General features: G+C 36.0%; 2 protein-coding genes across 5 annotated transcripts in view; one reads left to right on the top strand and one right to left on the bottom strand.

The window, feature by feature from the left end:
- adam11 (ADAM metallopeptidase domain 11) overlaps positions 1–7,636 on the top strand; it is a 34,226-nt gene extending 26,590 nt beyond the window's left edge. For 2 of the 4 annotated variants that reach the window (XM_015036416.1, XM_015036410.1), the window contains exons 21-27: positions 136–241; positions 825–944; positions 1,017–1,185; positions 1,954–2,068; positions 3,282–3,372; positions 5,148–5,165; positions 6,743–7,636. In XM_015036416.1, the coding sequence (XP_014891902.1) occupies positions 136–241; positions 825–944; positions 1,017–1,185; positions 1,954–2,068; positions 3,282–3,372; positions 5,148–5,165; positions 6,743–6,758 (635 nt within the window). In that variant the 3' untranslated portion in view covers positions 6,759–7,636. Of the gene's footprint in view, positions 1–135; positions 242–824; positions 945–1,016; positions 1,186–1,953; positions 2,069–3,281; positions 3,373–5,147; positions 5,389–6,742 lie in introns of those variants that run through there. The other 2 variants (XM_015036423.1, XM_015036402.1) reach the window with 2 other exon arrangements.
- A 3,369-nt stretch (positions 7,637–11,005) lies between these two features.
- Positions 11,006–16,804, bottom strand: LOC106949894 (synaptonemal complex protein SC65-like). Its single transcript, XM_015036444.1, has 7 exons — positions 16,039–16,804; positions 14,984–15,133; positions 14,077–14,248; positions 12,975–13,103; positions 12,756–12,901; positions 11,672–11,755; positions 11,006–11,565 (listed from the first exon to the last, which is right to left on the bottom strand). Exons 1-7 carry the CDS (start codon positions 16,510–16,512, stop codon positions 11,419–11,421), a joined length of 1,302 nt encoding a protein of 433 aa, XP_014891930.1. The 5' UTR covers positions 16,513–16,804; the 3' UTR covers positions 11,006–11,418.
- Positions 16,805–17,221: the final 417 nt, after the last annotated feature.

Here is a 17,221-nt window from a genome sequence, read left to right as displayed (position 1 = left end):
TCAGTTTTAAATATGAGCTACTTTGTTTTTTGTTTATCACCTGAAACCCTAATAAAAATACTTTAAGATGAGGCTTTAAAGTGACTCTGGATATTTTTTGGCTGTTGACTGAAAGAGTTTGTTCATGTATCTCAGACTCGGCTGACAGGTTTTGTTATGAAAAGCTGAACTCAGAGGGAACAGAGAAGGGGAACTGTGGGCCGAACCCCGGCGGGCAAGGATGGGTCCAGTGCAACAAACAGTAAGAAAATCGTCACTAAAACAGGCTGGGCGATAAATACATGTTTTCAATTTATCAAATTTTTTATTATCAGTAACAGGACTTTGAAACTAACGACTGAATCTGTTTTGAAAAAAAATCTGTTCTTAAAAAAGAACAAACTGAACAGATTCAGTCTATGCACGTCAGATCTTGATAACTCTTACAACGTCGTAGTTTTAGAACGTTCATTTTGTAAAATTGGTCATTTTATAACTATAGTCTCATAATTAAACAAACATTCTTGCAGTTTGGCTCAAATACGCCATTGTTTTTTATTATTATTTTATTTAATCTTTATTTAAACAGGTGAGTCTTTTAGGAGAAAGTCTTATTTACAATAAATATCAATAATAATCCTTTTAAGTCACAGAAGGTTAAAATAAAAGCCACTTTTTAAATATATTTTCTGTCATTATTATTAATATTATTATTATTTTTTTAGAAAAGAAAAGAAAGCCAGTTTGTATTTTTTAGCCATGTCGCCCAGCTCTCCCTTCAGTGTGGAAGCTCCCGTGTTTCCTGTGGAGTTTAGCGTCTCGGTGTGTTTGCTCTCGTCATGCAGAGACGTTCTGTGTGGGCTGCTGCTTTGCACCAACCTGACAGAAAGGCCCAGATTTGGGGAACTGCAGGGAAGACTCACCAGTTTGACGATCCATCACCAGAACCGATACATGGACTGCAGGTGAAGCAAGGAAAGCTATTAAGAGTTGAGGTTAAGAACCAGGATGCTTGATTGTGACTGTCTGAGTTCCAGAGGGGGTCATGCGGTGCTGGACGACGGTCTGGATCTGGGCTACGTGGATGACGGGACGCCATGTGGGCCAAACATGATGTGTCTGGAGCGCCGCTGCCTCCCCGTGCCGACCTTTAACCTCAGCTCCTGCCCCGGCTCCTCAACCTCACGCATCTGCTCCCACCATGGGGTGAGACCACGCCCATGGACCCCAGTAACCTCCCCGCCTGGGCACGCCACCCGCTTTCAGGGTGTTTTCACACCTGATGGTCTGCTTACTGACTAGTAACTAACAAGTAACTAATAACTAATATGGCTTTTCATTTCAGTCAGCCTGTCCAAGGGCTTCAGGTGGAAATTTGCTTTTTTTCCCTCTATAACTTGGTACCATACATATCTGCTTTTAATAGGTTAACAAAATGTTGGACATTGTCTTTGTGTAAATAAACAAACTGCATGAAAAAAATAAGAAACTGACTCGGTTTGACTGGGGACCAAAATTGCAACATTTGTTAGATTTTCAGCTGCTGCGGTTAGTTTTCATGCTGCAGTTTTGAAAAACCTGTTCCCCTCCTCGACTGTGGGGGCGCTGCAGCAAGAACCACTGAAGGAAACGACACAAAAACCTTTGAGGAAGACATGAGCGCAACTTTCTTCTTCACAAAATGTAAACAAAAATGGATTAGCGTCACATTTTAGCGGTTATAGGATTTATCTTTTGTTCGCTAGACAGACGAGTTTGTTTTGGTTGTATTTACCCAGATTGCCCTGCGCTGTAGTTCGCTTCCTGCTTAAAGAGCGGTCTCCGGTCTGACGTGATACATGCATTCAAACCAAACCAGAATTGACCTCAACCGAACCGAAATCTATGTTTCAGCCGAACCAGACTTAACTTCTTTGGTATTAATTTCTCCCCAAACGTGAATTCATCCTAAAATTTCCTCCGGTTTCCTCTCAGACCTGCAGTAACGAGGTGAAGTGCATCTGTGATCCCGATTACACCGGGAAGGACTGCAGCGTGTTCGACCCAATCCCGACGCCGACCCCCCTGGAGGGACCAGAGAAGAACAAAGGTAAACACACAGGGAGACGTTTTAGTTTATTTACCTGCCACAAACTGAATCTCCTGGAAAAATATTATCATTAGAATCAATGTCAGTTTACTGTCTGTATGCTTTTAAGTTTTAAAAAGTGTTACTTTAGATTTTCATTAAAAATGTTTATTTTAAAGGATTTCTAAAAAAAAAAAATTGTTCTGAAGTCTGAAAATATTTTTTATTTTAGTTTTATTTTATGAAGGATAAAATTTTTAAAAAATTTAGATTTTTCTGAGGGATAAAATATTTTTATTTTATATTTTTATTATAAAGGAATTTAAAAAAAATAATTTAAAGGATAGTAATGTTTTTAAAATTGGCTTTTTATTTTGAAGAATAAAAATATATTTTTTCCATTTTTATTTTGAATTTTTTTTTTTAATATTTATTTTAAGGTTGAAAATGCTTTTAAGTTAGATTTTTATTCTTAAAAATATATATATTTTCTTTAGTTTTTTCCAGTAAAGGAGCAAAATGTTTTATTTTTTTATTTTAGAGAATAAAAATGTTTTTAAAATAAAATTGTATTTTAGGATAAACATATTTTAATTAAAGATTTTCTTCCCAAAGAAAAAGTTTATTGAAATTTTAGAGTTGTACTCTAAAGGATTATATTTATTTTATTACAGTTTTAGTAGATTAACAAATTTGACATAAAATTTTGGATTTTTATTTGAAAGGATAAAAATACAACTTAAAATCAGTGGCTTCAAGAATTAAATGACCTCGTAAATTTTCTTAGAAATTAAGAGTTTAGTCACAGTTTGTTCACTTTTTAAACACCTTGTTGATGAAGCAAAGTTTAAATAAATACAGAAATACTGAGTGTGTATTGGTAAGTAAAGCAGTAAAGCTTTGGGTTCCTCTTCTGTTTAGTTTTAAAATAAAAGTTTTCAGTTGTTGTTAAATTGTGTGCAGAAATTAGAAATCAAGACAAATCTTGGAACGTCTGGGAAATTAAAAGAACCCTTTCTGCATACTTCCAGTTTCTCCCCAGAGCCAAGTTCCTGTTTAATCTTTTGTAAACATTATCTTTGGATTTGCCTCTAGCAGCGCTACGTTTTTTCCTTCAGACCTCAGTTTGATCTGAAATCGTCCAGGTTTCCATTACAGCACAAACCAAGGAAACTCATTTTTCCTCCTCTGCTTTCTCGCTCTGCTCTCATTCTGGCTGACTTCGCTCCCACAGGTCCCAGTGGCACCAATATCATAATCGGTTCGGTCGCTGGTGCAATTCTGCTCGCTGCAATAATCCTGGGGGGAACAGGCTGGGGATTTAAGTAAGAGTCCTGGCTGCGTGCATGTCTGCGTGTCTCTGTGCTGTGCTTCTCCAAACACGTCTGCAGCTGCTGCTTGGTTTGTTTATGCTGCTGCATGTGCAGTACCTGGTTCTCAGTCTACATGTTCTGATATTTAATTCATATTTAAAGCATAAACGTCTTGTTTAAGATGGAACTGCAGCTGAGTGAGCACAGAGAATATTTATTTAATTTCCTAACATCAAATCACTATTCCATATTTTTCTTTGTGAGATTATTAATGCGTAGTAAAAGTGACTTTTATGCTTTATAACAAGAAATTACTGAATACTTTCAGACTTTTGGTAATTTATTTTACCACCGAGTCTGCACATCCTTAAAAAGTCTTAAATTTATTAATCTAAAGTTAAGGCATTAAAATGTCTTAAATCTATTTTAAACGGTAAGCTGGCCTTACATATGTTGATCACAAGTCTTAAACTTTGTGCTGGCAGGATGGTATTCTATGTAGTCTTTGTATCTCTTCTGACTTTTCAGTCAGGCAAACCTTGGAGTCACTTCTTCACTGCGTTCTGTGATTTGAAGCGATTAAAGCTACTAGTAGCAAGCAGCTAATACGCCCTTGCTAACTAGCAAAGTGTATTAGCAGCTATAGATGCATTGGAAATGAAGGAAGGAGAAAAACTAGTTAGCTCACTTGTTTTAAAGCAAGCTATCAAAAAATGGTGAGCTAGCTACTTAGCTATCATGGTGCAAATTTATCACCAGCTGGCTGGACATCGTTTGTCTTTGCCATTGGATCACTTCTGTTGTGAACCTGTACAATGCTACATTCATTCTGTGCAAAAAAGCTTGGGTTTTTCAGGCCTTAAAACTGTTTCTTTTGTACATTTTTGACATGTTATAGGTCTTAAATTTCAATCAAAATGGTCTTAAAAAGTCTTACATTTGAGCTGGTTAAACTTTGTTTACAAATAAAAATCAGACTACATTTAGGTTTTATTTGTATTTAAATATGACCGATAGATGCTACCTTCTGTATTCTGTATGCGATAAAATGGTAAATCCTTTGCTAATTTGGTAACAAGCTGGACAGTTTAAAATCCTGTCATGTAGAACCTGCAGAGGTGTTTTGACATGAGTCCACGAGTAATTTCAGTCATTTTTCCCTAAATCTATTCGTAGAATGAGATGATAGGGTGCTGGATGGCTTCATGATTCATGTAATTATGTGGTTTATCTTGGAAAATGCAGCACCAGGATCAGCTATTGGGAAAATATAACACCGCTCAAAATGGTGTGTGGAGCGGACACATTTTTAAAGGGAATGTTTTTGGAATATAATAATAAATTGTTGTGGTATTTTATGAAAGCATCGACTTTATTTAGAAAAATGTGTTAGGCAGAAAAATATCTTTGATCCTCAGATCTTAGTTTGATATTTTGGGAGATAAGTGTGAGAGACAGAAATCTGCAGTTGTATCTAGAAATGTTTTTTCTTTCCTCTCTTTGTTTCACTCTGCTAATATGGCTCCAGCTTAGCTGTGGCATGCCTGCACTGCCCGAAGAAACAAACTCGTTTACCATCTTCTGTCATCATCTCAGAAATCCGCGGTGGCAGAGTTTAGTCTGCAGATGCAAAATGACAGAAAGCTCTTCTGATTCCTGTTTACTGCTTTGCTGTTTGAAGTTTTTAGGCCTGCTGCATGTTTTTCCCTTTGTGCTTCATGCATAAGTGATGGTTGATGATCTGACTGGAGCTTTTTTGTTTCATCCCGTCGCTGCTGCCAATCCAGGAATATCCGGAAAGGACGGTACGACTCAGGATTTTAATCCTAATCCCAGTCCTGGAACATCGCTGGTCTTAGTTTCAGTTTTATACACACTTTTCATTTAAAGCATTTTTAAAATATATTCCCATATATCCGTGTGGTTTTATGTTTGTTCGCACCGATCCTGAAACATTGTGTTTTGTAGATGTTAATTCATTATATTTACATCAAAATAAACGGAGTTAATACAGATTTAAAAACAAAACATATTTGATTTTTCTCATTTCTTGTTTTTTTAATTTATTATTTATTCACCTTTGCTGTGTTTATACAATTTGTGTATTTTGTTGCTCATTTTCCTTTTTTTTTCTTTCTTTTTTTGTGTTGAAGTCCATTCAAACTTTTATTGTTGTTTCCACAAGGATAAGTTATTTTGTCTTGTACTATAAATCTGCCAATTTGCTTGCATGGGATGGAAAAATTAATCAACTTTAAATCTTTGCACAAAAAATAAAAAATGGACCAGAATCAATGCACTTTCATTCATTCTTAGATCTGTTATTAAAACCCACATTTAAGATGGTAAATTTCAGAAAGGTCATGAATTATTGTTATATTATCTGTAGTCACTGATAGCATTCATTAAAAATTAAAAAAAATATTGTTTCCACATTTTTTCTTTAAAATATAATTTTTTGTTGTTTTTAAGGGACACAATAGGCTTACATAAGTTTCAGCTGTAAAAATGTAGCAATATTTGTGTCAATACAAAATATATACCATAAAAGTGTAAATTAACTAAAACAATTATATGTTAAAATTATTTGTAATTCTTTCAGTTTGGTTTTCATTGTTTAATATTTCCTGTGCTATAGTTCATCATGAAATAATTTAAAGTCTGCTGACCAATCGCCTTGTTTCTATTGCCTAAATGTAGAAAATTATTTCTCAATCTGCTGCGACATAAGAAAATAAAATCAGAGTTTCCTCCCGAAAACCTTTTAACCTCGATGCTCAGAGCGCCAGCACAGTCATTCGTCCAGTGGCCGCCATGTTTTTGACTTAAAAAATGTTTAAAGTTGACAGGAAATTGAAAATATTACTAGATAGTTATGCATTTTTGGAAGACTGGAAGATCAATGCCTAATACCAACTATAAAGTCTTAAAAAAGGCAATAATAATAAGAAAAGATAAATTAACAATGCTAAGCCTGGTGGGGGCACAAGTGAAGCCTGGTGGCCCGCCAGGCTGATAATACACTGAGGGAAACCCTGAAAATGCTTAAAAACTAAAATAGTTATGTGGGCTTTTTGCCATAAAGAATTAAAATTTAAATGTCATAGTTTCCACATTTAATAGTGTCAAACAAACTATAAAAGCATTTAATTATAGTTACAATTGCTTAAATACTTATGCATTTTCTTCTCTCGATCATTAGCTGTTTTTTTTTTTTTATTATTATTATTACTGTAGTGAAGAATGGTAAATCTCATTTCTCTGGGTCCATTTTCTGATATTCCCAATCTAAAATCTGTGTCGTTAGCTATAATAAGCTCTTTTTCTATTTTTCCCCTCTTAATGCTCTTCTTTCCTCTTCTGTCTTCCCTCTCATTTCCAGATCTTCAGGAGTTTAAGTTGCATCTCTTTTAGTCCATTCTGAGGACACAGAACAGAGACGTCTTCCACTTAACGAACCGTTAGGCTTTTCGTTTTTCCATTTCCTGCTCCGACTTTGTTGCTCTTCACTCCGGCTGAGTTTAGTCTGTCTGGAGGAATAAATCTGAGAACTACGGCACTCCTTCAGCTGGTCGCCACGAGTTTCTGGGCACCGATTTCTACCTTACAGTCTGCATCACTTGTCTAACTTAACTGTTATTGCGCATTACCCTTTTAAGTATTTTAATGAACTGCTCGGTTCCTGGAGAGCACAGCCATCTCCTCTCTGCAGTGTAAAAACCACAAACTATTACTGAACGTCGGCTTTTTAGATTAGAACGGTACATTCCACAATAAGAGCCATAATTTCTCCTTTTATGCTGCCTTGACAGGAAATCTGAGGGACACGTTGATAACCAGAGGGACAGTTGGTTTGCACTGAATGTATTCTCCCTGCTATAAAACAAATAATACTTCTATATATAAATATATCTATGTGTGTGCAGGCATATGAAAAAGTTTGGGAACGCCTTCTCATTTTGGCTTTCAAAGGTGCAACTTACTTATAAAAGTAAGTTATAAGTTATAACAAGCGGTTGCATGATGCTTCATAAGATGGCATCATGCAACCGCCAGGCGCCATATTGGTAGGAAGAACTACACAGACTGTACACAAAGTAGCTGACTAGTCTGCAGTTTTCCAGTTTTGCAACAATGATGGACTCGTATTGTGATTCACAAACAACTGAGGGAAAGTTAAAGATAGAAGCTTTTATCGCATCCTTAAAGTACGACAGCACATTAGGGCCAATAGGAAATAAAAAGGAGTTAAGTTTTACCAAAAAGCTAAAAAAAATAAATAAAAGTTTAGATTAATGTCAGACATTTTTTAGAAAAAAAAAAACGGGGAAATTTCAGAGTTTCATAAGTTGAAAATTTGTGAGGAAAAAAATAAGTTTGAGCTGGATTTCAGAAATTTCCTTGGAAAAAACATTGAAATTTCTGAGTTTCAAGAGTCAAACATTTGCTGAAAAAAATTCTGAAATTGTGACATTAATCACAAATATTCTAGAAAAAAAACTTGGACATGTTTTTGGAAAAGTTTGAAAATCAGTTTTAAAAGTTTTGATTTTTAAAACTCAAGTTTGTTTTGGCCGTGTACAATATGGCATTATCTCTTATTAGTGAAATAATCTGCCAGTGGAACTAGAACTGGGTTGCTAGGTAACGGGCTGGGCTTGGCTGGGGTTGCTAAGTAACGGCGCATTGCCCGTTGATTCCGGAATAATCTACAAGTGGAACTCTTTTTTCCATCAATATTCAGGAATTATTTACTTAAAACAATCTCCATATGTTGCTGAGAATTTACTTGTAAGTTAGTTTTGACTTATTTCAAGTGTACTGAGATATTTGCACCATAAAATAGACAAAAAAATTTTTAAGACATTGTTTTTTTGCAGTGAAGTAACTGATATCAAGCTGTTACATGAATTTAAAGGTATTTTCATGTCTTTTGTACAACTAAATCACCATTTTTTTCTTTAGAGATCACCCCAGTTTGAAGATGCTACTTGGAAATTTAGCATGTATTATGGAGGCTGTCGGATTCCCAAACGTTTTCATGTGACTGTACTTATGCATCTAGATATGGTGCTGTTGTAAAAGCTTTGGGACTCAAGTGACAGCGGTGATTCACTGCCACCGAATGGAAGCACAAGTCTTTTATTAGAGACTCTTCGTCCTGCCTACAGCTGAACAATTAGCCAAAAAGGGTCCAAAATATGATCTGGGTGAGGTTTGGCCATAAAACAACCAAATCAGACTGGAAACTTCCTGTTGTGCTTTGCAAAAGTATTAATATCGTAACTTTACTACATTTAAATGTGTAAACTTGGGATTTTATGTGATTAATAAGCAGCAGGCTTTTGGGTTATATCTTTACCATCTTTTCCCATTAAAAACTAACATTTTTGCCACTTGGCTCTTGCAGAAAGTGGATTTTTCCTCTTACTTCAAAAAATGCACCACTTTATGTTAATCTGTGACATGGAATCCCAATAAAATACATTGACTTTTTAGCTTGTAAAAAAAGTAAGTTCATGCAGTTGTGCTGTCAAACTGAAGAAAGCATGAAAACAATATAAGAAATACAAGATGCAAAGGGTTCACATTAGCAATAAACATGTTTAAAACAGAGCATCTTGACTGTTAATACAGGGTAAACATCTGATGTCACCTTCTAGCATCGTTCAACAGGGCATTGGCATTTATGTCAGTAAAAAATAATCCAAATTGCACTGCCAAATTGCACTGCCACTGAGATATTCTTTTCATCCACATGAAAAGAATATCTCAGCATCTTTGATTTTAAAACCTTTTTAATCAGAACTTCAAGCTGGAATGCTTGGCAGGATGTGATTAAACTGAAACTGTCGCTACTCGAGATCGGATTTGGCAAAAAACTCGGGCCGTGACTGTTTGTCCTGTTTCTGATCACATGTTGTAGTAGGATGCAGATTTAAGCACCATTTACTCCTGACTTCCAATGCAAACTCTTATGACAGTATATTAAAAAATACCTGGAAATGTGTGTCGTTTTTGGTGGTTTTTTTTTTTGTTTTTTTTGTTTGTTTTTTTTTTTGCAAAATGCTGCGCCACTGGTATCTCTCACTTCTCTACTTTAAAAATGGGAAGGAACTAGAAAAAATTGCATTTGCTGTGAAAATGCAATGTGAATGGTGGAAGCTGAGTTTATAGTGAAAATAGTATTTGAAGTCAAATGCAGAAGAGGCAGAATAAAACAAAAGCCTGCAAAATGCAAATATAAGAACTGTAAATGAGGAGTGAAAATATTCAATCAATGCCAAAATCCCAACCAAAGAGTATTAGAAATGTATGTAGAACAGCTTACATAGCTAAACTTTAAGGTCAAAACAGATTATGAGATAAATAGAGGAATAGCCACAAGGTTAGGACTAACAACAAGGATGGTTCTGATTGGGGTTGGAGGGTTGGATTAGGGTTGGAAGGATGGATCTGATTGGGGTTGGAGGGTGGGTTGGATTAGGGTTGGAAGGATGGATCTGATTGGGGTTGGAGGGTGGGTTGGATTAGGGTTGGAAGGATGGTTCTGATTGGGGTTGGAGGGATGGTTAGGGTTAATTCCAAACCTTATTCCAATTCTAATTCCAATTGGGCAAAATAAAGCACCGTATTTTCCGCACTATAAGGCGCACCTAAAAACCTTAAATTTCCTCAAAAGCCGACAGTGCACCTTATAATCCGGTGCGCCTTATATATGGACCAATATTGAGCCACAACAAGTCTAGCAACTACGGTAAGCAGCCGCCGATTTCATTTTCTCCCGTAGAAGAAGAAGCGCACAGTGCATGCTGGGATAGTTGTCAGAACGCTGGTTTGTAATCCGCTAATAAAGTTTGACTGACCAATCTACCTTCCGACCTGATAATCAGGTCGTCTGCAGGTCATTTAGCACCACATTCTCCACAAACATGCTGTGCAGGAACGGAGAAGGGTGACCATCGTCCGGCCACGTCCCGGCCCAGTCTGAAGGCTCTCCTCACCAACCGGGGTCGGACTGTTTTGCTGACATTCCCTTTAGTGCAGCTCCATCTAGTGGATGCATAACGTAACTCCAGCCTCTACTATAGCATCTATTCTATGTGCCTTATAATGCGGTGCGTCTTATATATGAAAAAAGTTTTAAAATAGGCCATTCATTGAAGGTTCGCCTTATAATGCGGAAGATACGATAAATATTATTTTGGGGAGGCTATCATCTTGAAAATTTTGGACACTATTTTTTTTTTTTGTTTTCCTAATTTATATTTTAGATCTGCAGTGGTTTGCAGATTGCCTTTGACAGAAACATGTGTACTTTGCTTACTTCTTTGAAATTTTGTGTTTTTAGTTTAGTGAGCCAGTAAAATCCCATCTTCCTACTTTCATTAAAAAATGTCCCAAAAACACGAGAGACAGTTTTCATTTCCATTGCAAAAAGTTTGAACACCACTGCCTTAAAGCTTTCTGTCGCTTTATGGCGCTCATAAAGGCCAGGGAGGCAACAGAGAAATTACCCTTACAAATGTTTTTGTGAAATCTGTTGCACAAAATATTGATTTTAGAAAATAATCATAACAGAGCTTAATACCTTAACTAAGAACCACATAATAATAATGTTACCAATTTCCTCAGGAAAAAAGTAGAAACTAAAATGTAATTTATTTGTAGAAAATATTTTAAAACAAATACATCTGGAAAAGTTGCTTTATAATTTAGCTGAATGGAGCAAAATTAAAAGTTACAATAAACAAGAATAAAAACAAAAAGCAAAATAATTTGGTTTTTGTGATGTAAAAGAAAAGCCTGGTGAATCATTTCAAACTCTTTTTGGACATTAAACGTGACATCATAAAGCAAAGTGAAAAGCAAATGCAGATTTGATCAGTTTTTTTAACAGTTTGCTTAAAAGTTGTTGCTGTTTTGTTAAACAGAGGGCCAAAAACTTCATGACATAACTATGGCTAATGCTTAGTTATTACTATGATACTATTTTAATTAAATTTAAGAATCTAACATTACTAAAAGCAGCAGAGCTGGAGCTGTAAATGGTTGAGCTCAGATGTCGGCCTCTCCTGCGTCTCCTTTTCCTTTCTTCTGCCTCCATTTTGCAAACATGGACTCTTCATAATCTCCCACACCTTCAAATTCGGCATCGGGAGACTCGGAGGACAAAAGTGGATTTTCGTCTGGTCCACTAAAACCCTTGACAGAAATATTACAAAGCCAGTCTTTACTGGCTGAATTATTGATGATATGAAAGAGTTAAATAAACCAAAATGTTTAAAGGATTACATTTTGTCAATCTTACCTCATCATTTGTCTCCAAGTACTTTATTAGAAACGTCAACATCTGTTTTTGAGTGACGGTCTGGTTGTAGAATCGAAGAGCTTCCTGTTAAAACAAATTATAACAGATGGAGACAATATGCTGTCATTATAGCTGGCTTTGATATATACTTTTAAAATATATTTAGTCAGGCTGCACCATTAAGTTGCTCTAATTTCAAAATAAATTTTTTTCGGTAGCTAATTTAGAAATACACGCAAGAAATTCTTTCTCTTTTCTGTGACAATAAATGTGACTTTTTGCAAACCTCCATATAGATCGCAGACAACTTGACCTTAAGTCAGGCTGATGCAGCAGTTTAGTACAAGTAAGAAATACTGCCACCTGCAGGTGGGAGCCAGCATCACTTTAACACAATGTTTTGACCATTTTTGTGGGAAACTTACAATAAACTCACAGTTATGCATTAGCATGAAAAAATGCAGGTATCTGTTGATTTTGTGTAAATTTCTGTGAAAAAAAACTGCAGGAGCTGATTGATGTAATTTGGAAGCATGCAGATAAAAACTGCTTTGATTTGATTGAATATTGATGTTGATATTGCTCCATAATGTTTTTCAGAAATATTGTAGTTTCTAAGATACTGTTTTATAAAATCAACTTTTATTTAGCCAAACTTAACACAGTTTTAATTGCTTTAAATGATTGTTTTACTCTTCCATCATGCAACAGGAATGCTGGATAAAAGCTGTTATTTTTTTTAACTCACTTCCATTATTTGTTTTAAATGTAACTTTTAAAAGAGTCCTGCTAATTATTTTTATAATATAGAGTTGTAATTATACATTCAAGTATTAATGTGCTATGTTTCTCAGATTATGTTAAGTGTTTCATATTATATTAAGTGTGTGCAACTGTTTTTGTATTAAATGCATTTTTATGATGTGGACATCCAGAAGAGGAGCCATTGTTACATCTATGGCTAGTCCAAACAAACAAACAGGAGAAAGCAGGACTGTTTCACTCAGAGCTGAATGTTTTCTCAGTTTTACGTCTCATTTTCCTAAATCTCTTGTTGGTTTTCTTCAGATAAAGTTCTTCTTACTGTTCTGGGTGTAAAGTGGTGGGCCTGCAGACCCCACTGTGGGCTGTAGGCCTCATAGTACAGCAGGTTGTCCTTCATCACCGGGTCTTCAGGCTGGAACAGGAAGTAGCTGTACGCACAGGGTACGGCTCTGCGCCCGTCATTCACTGCCCTGAAAATTACAAAATTATAGAAACAAGAATATGAGGTACTGGAGAGCTGGACTGGAGCTGAACTTACGTTTGTAATAGGCGTACTGGAGGTAGTGGTAAATAGTGGGAACAAAGTTCTCCACAAAGTAGCCGCCAACGTTGGGCTTTAGGTTTTCCTCACACTTTATCTTGCATTTTAACGTGTCAAAGTAGACTTCTGTGGAGAAAAATAAAACCCTTACTTAAATGAAAAGCAGCTGAGATGTTTTAGACGTTTTCCTGATGTGATTTTCATTTTACTTTGTAGTATAACCATAAAATACTGGTAACTATTCACCAGCAATAAAATACACAACATGTTTCTGAGTTTCTCACCATTTGCCTGTTTGGTGTGTCCGACATGCAATCAGAAAAGTGATAACACTAAATGTACATTTACAAAATTAATTCTAGTATCTTACACTGAAAAAAGGAAACAGGTGATCCAATTTTAAAGAATTATTTAATTTGTTACAAGTCATCAAATTAAGTTTATCCAGGTAAATGTATTAAGCTTATTAAACTTACTTCACTTAAATAAAGTAAGTTCAACAAACTTAATTTGATTACATGTAACAAATTAACTTTTTCTTTAGGTTTGAGCTCCGTTCTCTTTTTTTTTCAGTGTATTCATTAAAATATTACTGTGTGTAGTTTGGTACATTATGTTGATTTATAGGTTGTAATTATTTTTCAATGGCATTTTATTTATTTTTGTAAAAATACTATAAGCTCAAAATTACTCAGTGGAATTTAATTATATTTTATCAGAAAGGATAAATAATCAATGGAATAATTGCCATACAATTTTTCTTCCAGGAATTAAATCAAAAACAATTAAATCAATAGTTTTTCTTAAAGTTGAAGTTCTTGAAATAAACGATCATGTTTATTGTTGCTGTTGCCATTTTTGTCACTTTTACAACTTTCTGATGATTTACTACTATATAAGCAGAAAGGCAGTGGGCCAAAAGCAGAACCTTGTGGTACACCGAGTTTTGAAACGTTGGTCTTCTGTTGTCACCTTCAACAAATTCTCAATTAAACTAATGAGAATTTTAACTCTTGACGTTAATGGAGAAAAATCTTAGGATTAACAGAATCAAAGCCTAAGTCTTGGGTTCATAGTGAATTAATTACTTCATATTTACCGGCTAACAGAGCGTAGAAGTCTGTGTGTGAAGAAAAATGGCCGACCCCGTCACATTCGGCCTGGCAGAGGTCATACTCCTGCAGGTAGAGCCTCAGCGCTTCCTCCAGGCGCTCAGAGCCGCTGCTGTACTTCCCCAAGTCGACAAGCTTCACGCCGCTAACAAAAGATGGCTGAAAAGTTTTTAAAAAGTGGGAAGTAACTAGTTACATTTACGCAGTTACATTTACTTCAGTAACGTTTTTGAAAAAAATTACTTTTAAGCATATTTTTTACTACGCTGTTCTTTTTACCTTTACCTTTTTACTTGAATTAAATGTATTATGAAGTGTTTCTACTCTTACTTGAGTAAAGTTTCTGGATTTTCTACCCACTGAATGAAAAACAAACATCTTTTAACCAAAGATTCAGACACACACCTGCAGTTTTTGTTAAAGTTTCACAAGTTTTTATTGAAAGAAACTGATTTGGAAGGAAAAAAAATCTAAATTTTGTTGTTTTTTGTTTTTGTTAAATGAATCATTGTCATTTTGGTCATTAAAATACCAAAATTTCCACTCAACTTTATATTTTGTTTCATCTGATTATGTAACTTTTAAATATTAAATGATTTATAATTTGATCAGTTGACCAGTATTTGAGAAGACTTTTACCAAATACTTTTTTACTCTTGAGTAATTTCTTGGACAGTTACGTTTCACTTTTACTTTAATAAAAATATGTTGACGTAGTGCTACTTTTATTTGAGTAAAATTTTTGGGTACTCTAAGTCACATTAGGACAGAGGGGTCAAAGTTGAGAAACCTTCAAGGCACCAGTTGTGATTTTAATTCAGAGGGGGGTTAAATAAATAGATCTTTTCCCCCTCAGAACATTTGCATCATTTTGCGTCTGGCTTTTTGCCCCACCTCATAAAGTCGTTGTTCGTGGTCGATGAGGAAGCCGTCTAGGTCGTACTCGTTCTTGTACTCCTCCATCAGCTGCAGCATCTCCTGGTCCTCGGGGTTCCTCTGCAGGAAGGTGTAGGCGCACGGGACGGCCCGCTGCAGGTCGTCGAGCTGGAAGCAGACGGGAACAGAATTAAGGCAGAAAAACCTTGGAAAAAATAGTAATCAGCTGGAAATTTAAAGCAGAAGTCAGAGCAGGACCTTAACAGGATGCAAAAAGATCCAGAAGAAGCCGTGCAAGAAAATAGTCAGGTAAGAGAAACACGACTTCAACATATTTTTATTTAAGTAAAAGTAAAAAGTGACCTTACAAGAAATTACCAAAGTAGGAGTAAAAAAGTATTTGGTAAAAAGTTTACTCAAGTACTGAATTGATCAAATTATCAATCAGTATCAATAGCTATTTAAAATGACATCATCAGACGGACAAAATATAAAGTTAAGTGGAAAATTTGGTGTTTTAAGGACGAAGACGACAATAATTCATATAACTAAAATTAACTAAATCAAATTTTATCTGTACAGCACATTTCAGCAACAAGGTATTTCAAAATGCTTTATATCATAAAAACACAAAAATACAAAGTCATAAAACAACTGAAAAATTATATTTTGCTGTCATTTCACATTAGATTCTTGATTAATGTTTTATTTATTATGTTTCAAAAGCGACTCTAAACAGGTGGGTTTTAGTCTGGATTTAAAGGCACTCAGTGTTTCGGCTGTTTTGCAGTTTTCAGGAAATCTATTCCAGATTTGTGGCACGTAGAAGCTGAATGCTGCTTCTGCCTGTTTGGTTCTGGTTTTGGGGATACAAAATAAATACATTTCTTTCAATATAAAACTTACGAAAGTAACAAAAACTGCAGGTGTGTGTCTGTGGGGATAATTTTTGGTTAAAACATGTTTGTTCTTCATTCAGAAATATTACTCAAGTACAAATAAAAAGTACAGCGTAGTAAAAACCAATTTCTGTATATAAAGTAAACTAGCTATTTCCACGCTTTGCGTCCTACCTTAGCGTGAGCAAAGTGCAGATATCTGTACGGGGATCTTTTGCTGAACTCCTCCAGGATCTCGATGCCGGGAGGCGGCAGCTGCAGGACCGGGAAATGCGCCCTGCACTTCTTCTGACAGGACGCCGTCCGCATGACGCGCCAGCAGACGCTTAGATCCGGGGCTGCTGCGAGGAAAAGCGGCTCCTCATGACTGCTGCTGTTACACTGGAGCGAGCAGAACCGCACACTTTCCCTGAGAAGTCGGTGCAAACGCAAACTCAGCTCCAAGTACTGGATGGATTCGGTCCAGTTTCCTGCTACGTAGCTGTCCAGCGCCAGTCCGTAGGCTGCGGTGAGAGGAAGGAGTTCTTTGGGAAAACTTATGAAGCTGTAGCTCTCATATTGTGCGGATGTCTTAAAAAACACAAAGTTCACACAGAAAAGCATTAGAAATATTAAATACAAGCCTCTTTTTGCGCTCAGTCCAACCATGATGAGAAAACATTCCCGCGTTTCCCTCCTCTCTTCTGCAGAGTTTGTGATTTGGTGGTCTGCTGAAGTGATCAGGGGCTTGTGGGAATTCTGGGATTGGGAATTTCTCAGCGTCACTAAAACAGAGAACTGCTCACCGGTCAACAGCCAGGTTTATTTCCGTTTTGATTTTCCTTTGACTGGAGCGCCTGGAAAAGAACAATCTCTGAGCTTGTCTGTTTCAAATCCAAACTGGTTTTGTCTTATAAACCATAAAAAGTTAGTGGCTGTTTTTGACGTGAGGAAAAGGAACATAATGCTTTGCTGTCAACACTACAACTAAATAACGTTTAATGGCGTTTTAAATTGTCCGGTAAACGTCCGACGAACGTTCATGACAACGTCATCTGAACATTGGATGCTAGCTGGGAAGATCAGAAATAGTGAGGGAGAGGAAAGTAGTTGACAGCCTTAACATGTAGATGTGATGTGGAATTTGGTGCGTTTTGTTTCAGTTAAAAATAAAAAAAAGCAACCGACACACCAATTCTAACAGATCATCAGTAGAGCAAGTTTAGCTAATTACCGCCGCAGTGTTAACTTAGCTAATAGCAGCGGTAGCTAATCTACCACAGCGATTGCTTATGTTAATAATCGCAAAATAAACATCAAGCCTAAGAACATGATAGTGTAACGGACTGAATGTGTATGAAATGTTTGAGTGTTTTTT

This window comes from Poecilia latipinna, unplaced genomic scaffold, assembly GCF_001443285.1.
Source record: "Poecilia latipinna isolate Pla-1442-1.1 unplaced genomic scaffold, P_latipinna-1.0 Scaffold22, whole genome shotgun sequence".
Taxonomy (NCBI): Eukaryota; Metazoa; Chordata; class Actinopteri; order Cyprinodontiformes; family Poeciliidae; genus Poecilia; species Poecilia latipinna.
Note: the sequence above shows the minus strand (reverse complement) of the source record. Positions and strands in the feature narration are given on the sequence as shown.

Bases quoted from the DNA above. Each gene is read 5' to 3' on its own strand.
- LOC106949894 (XM_015036444.1), bottom strand. From the start codon at position 16,512: ATGGTTGGACTGAGCGCAAAAAGAGGCTTGTATTTAATATTTCTAATG. The intron at 14,249-14,983 runs GTGGGGCAAAAA...AAAACTTTTCAG, and splicing joins ACGAACAACGACTTTATGAG to CCATCTTTTGTTAGCGGCGT. The intron at 12,902-12,974 runs GTAAGTTCAGCT...TTTTCAGGGCAG, and splicing joins CCAGTACGCCTATTACAAAC to TGAATGACGGGCGCAGAGCC.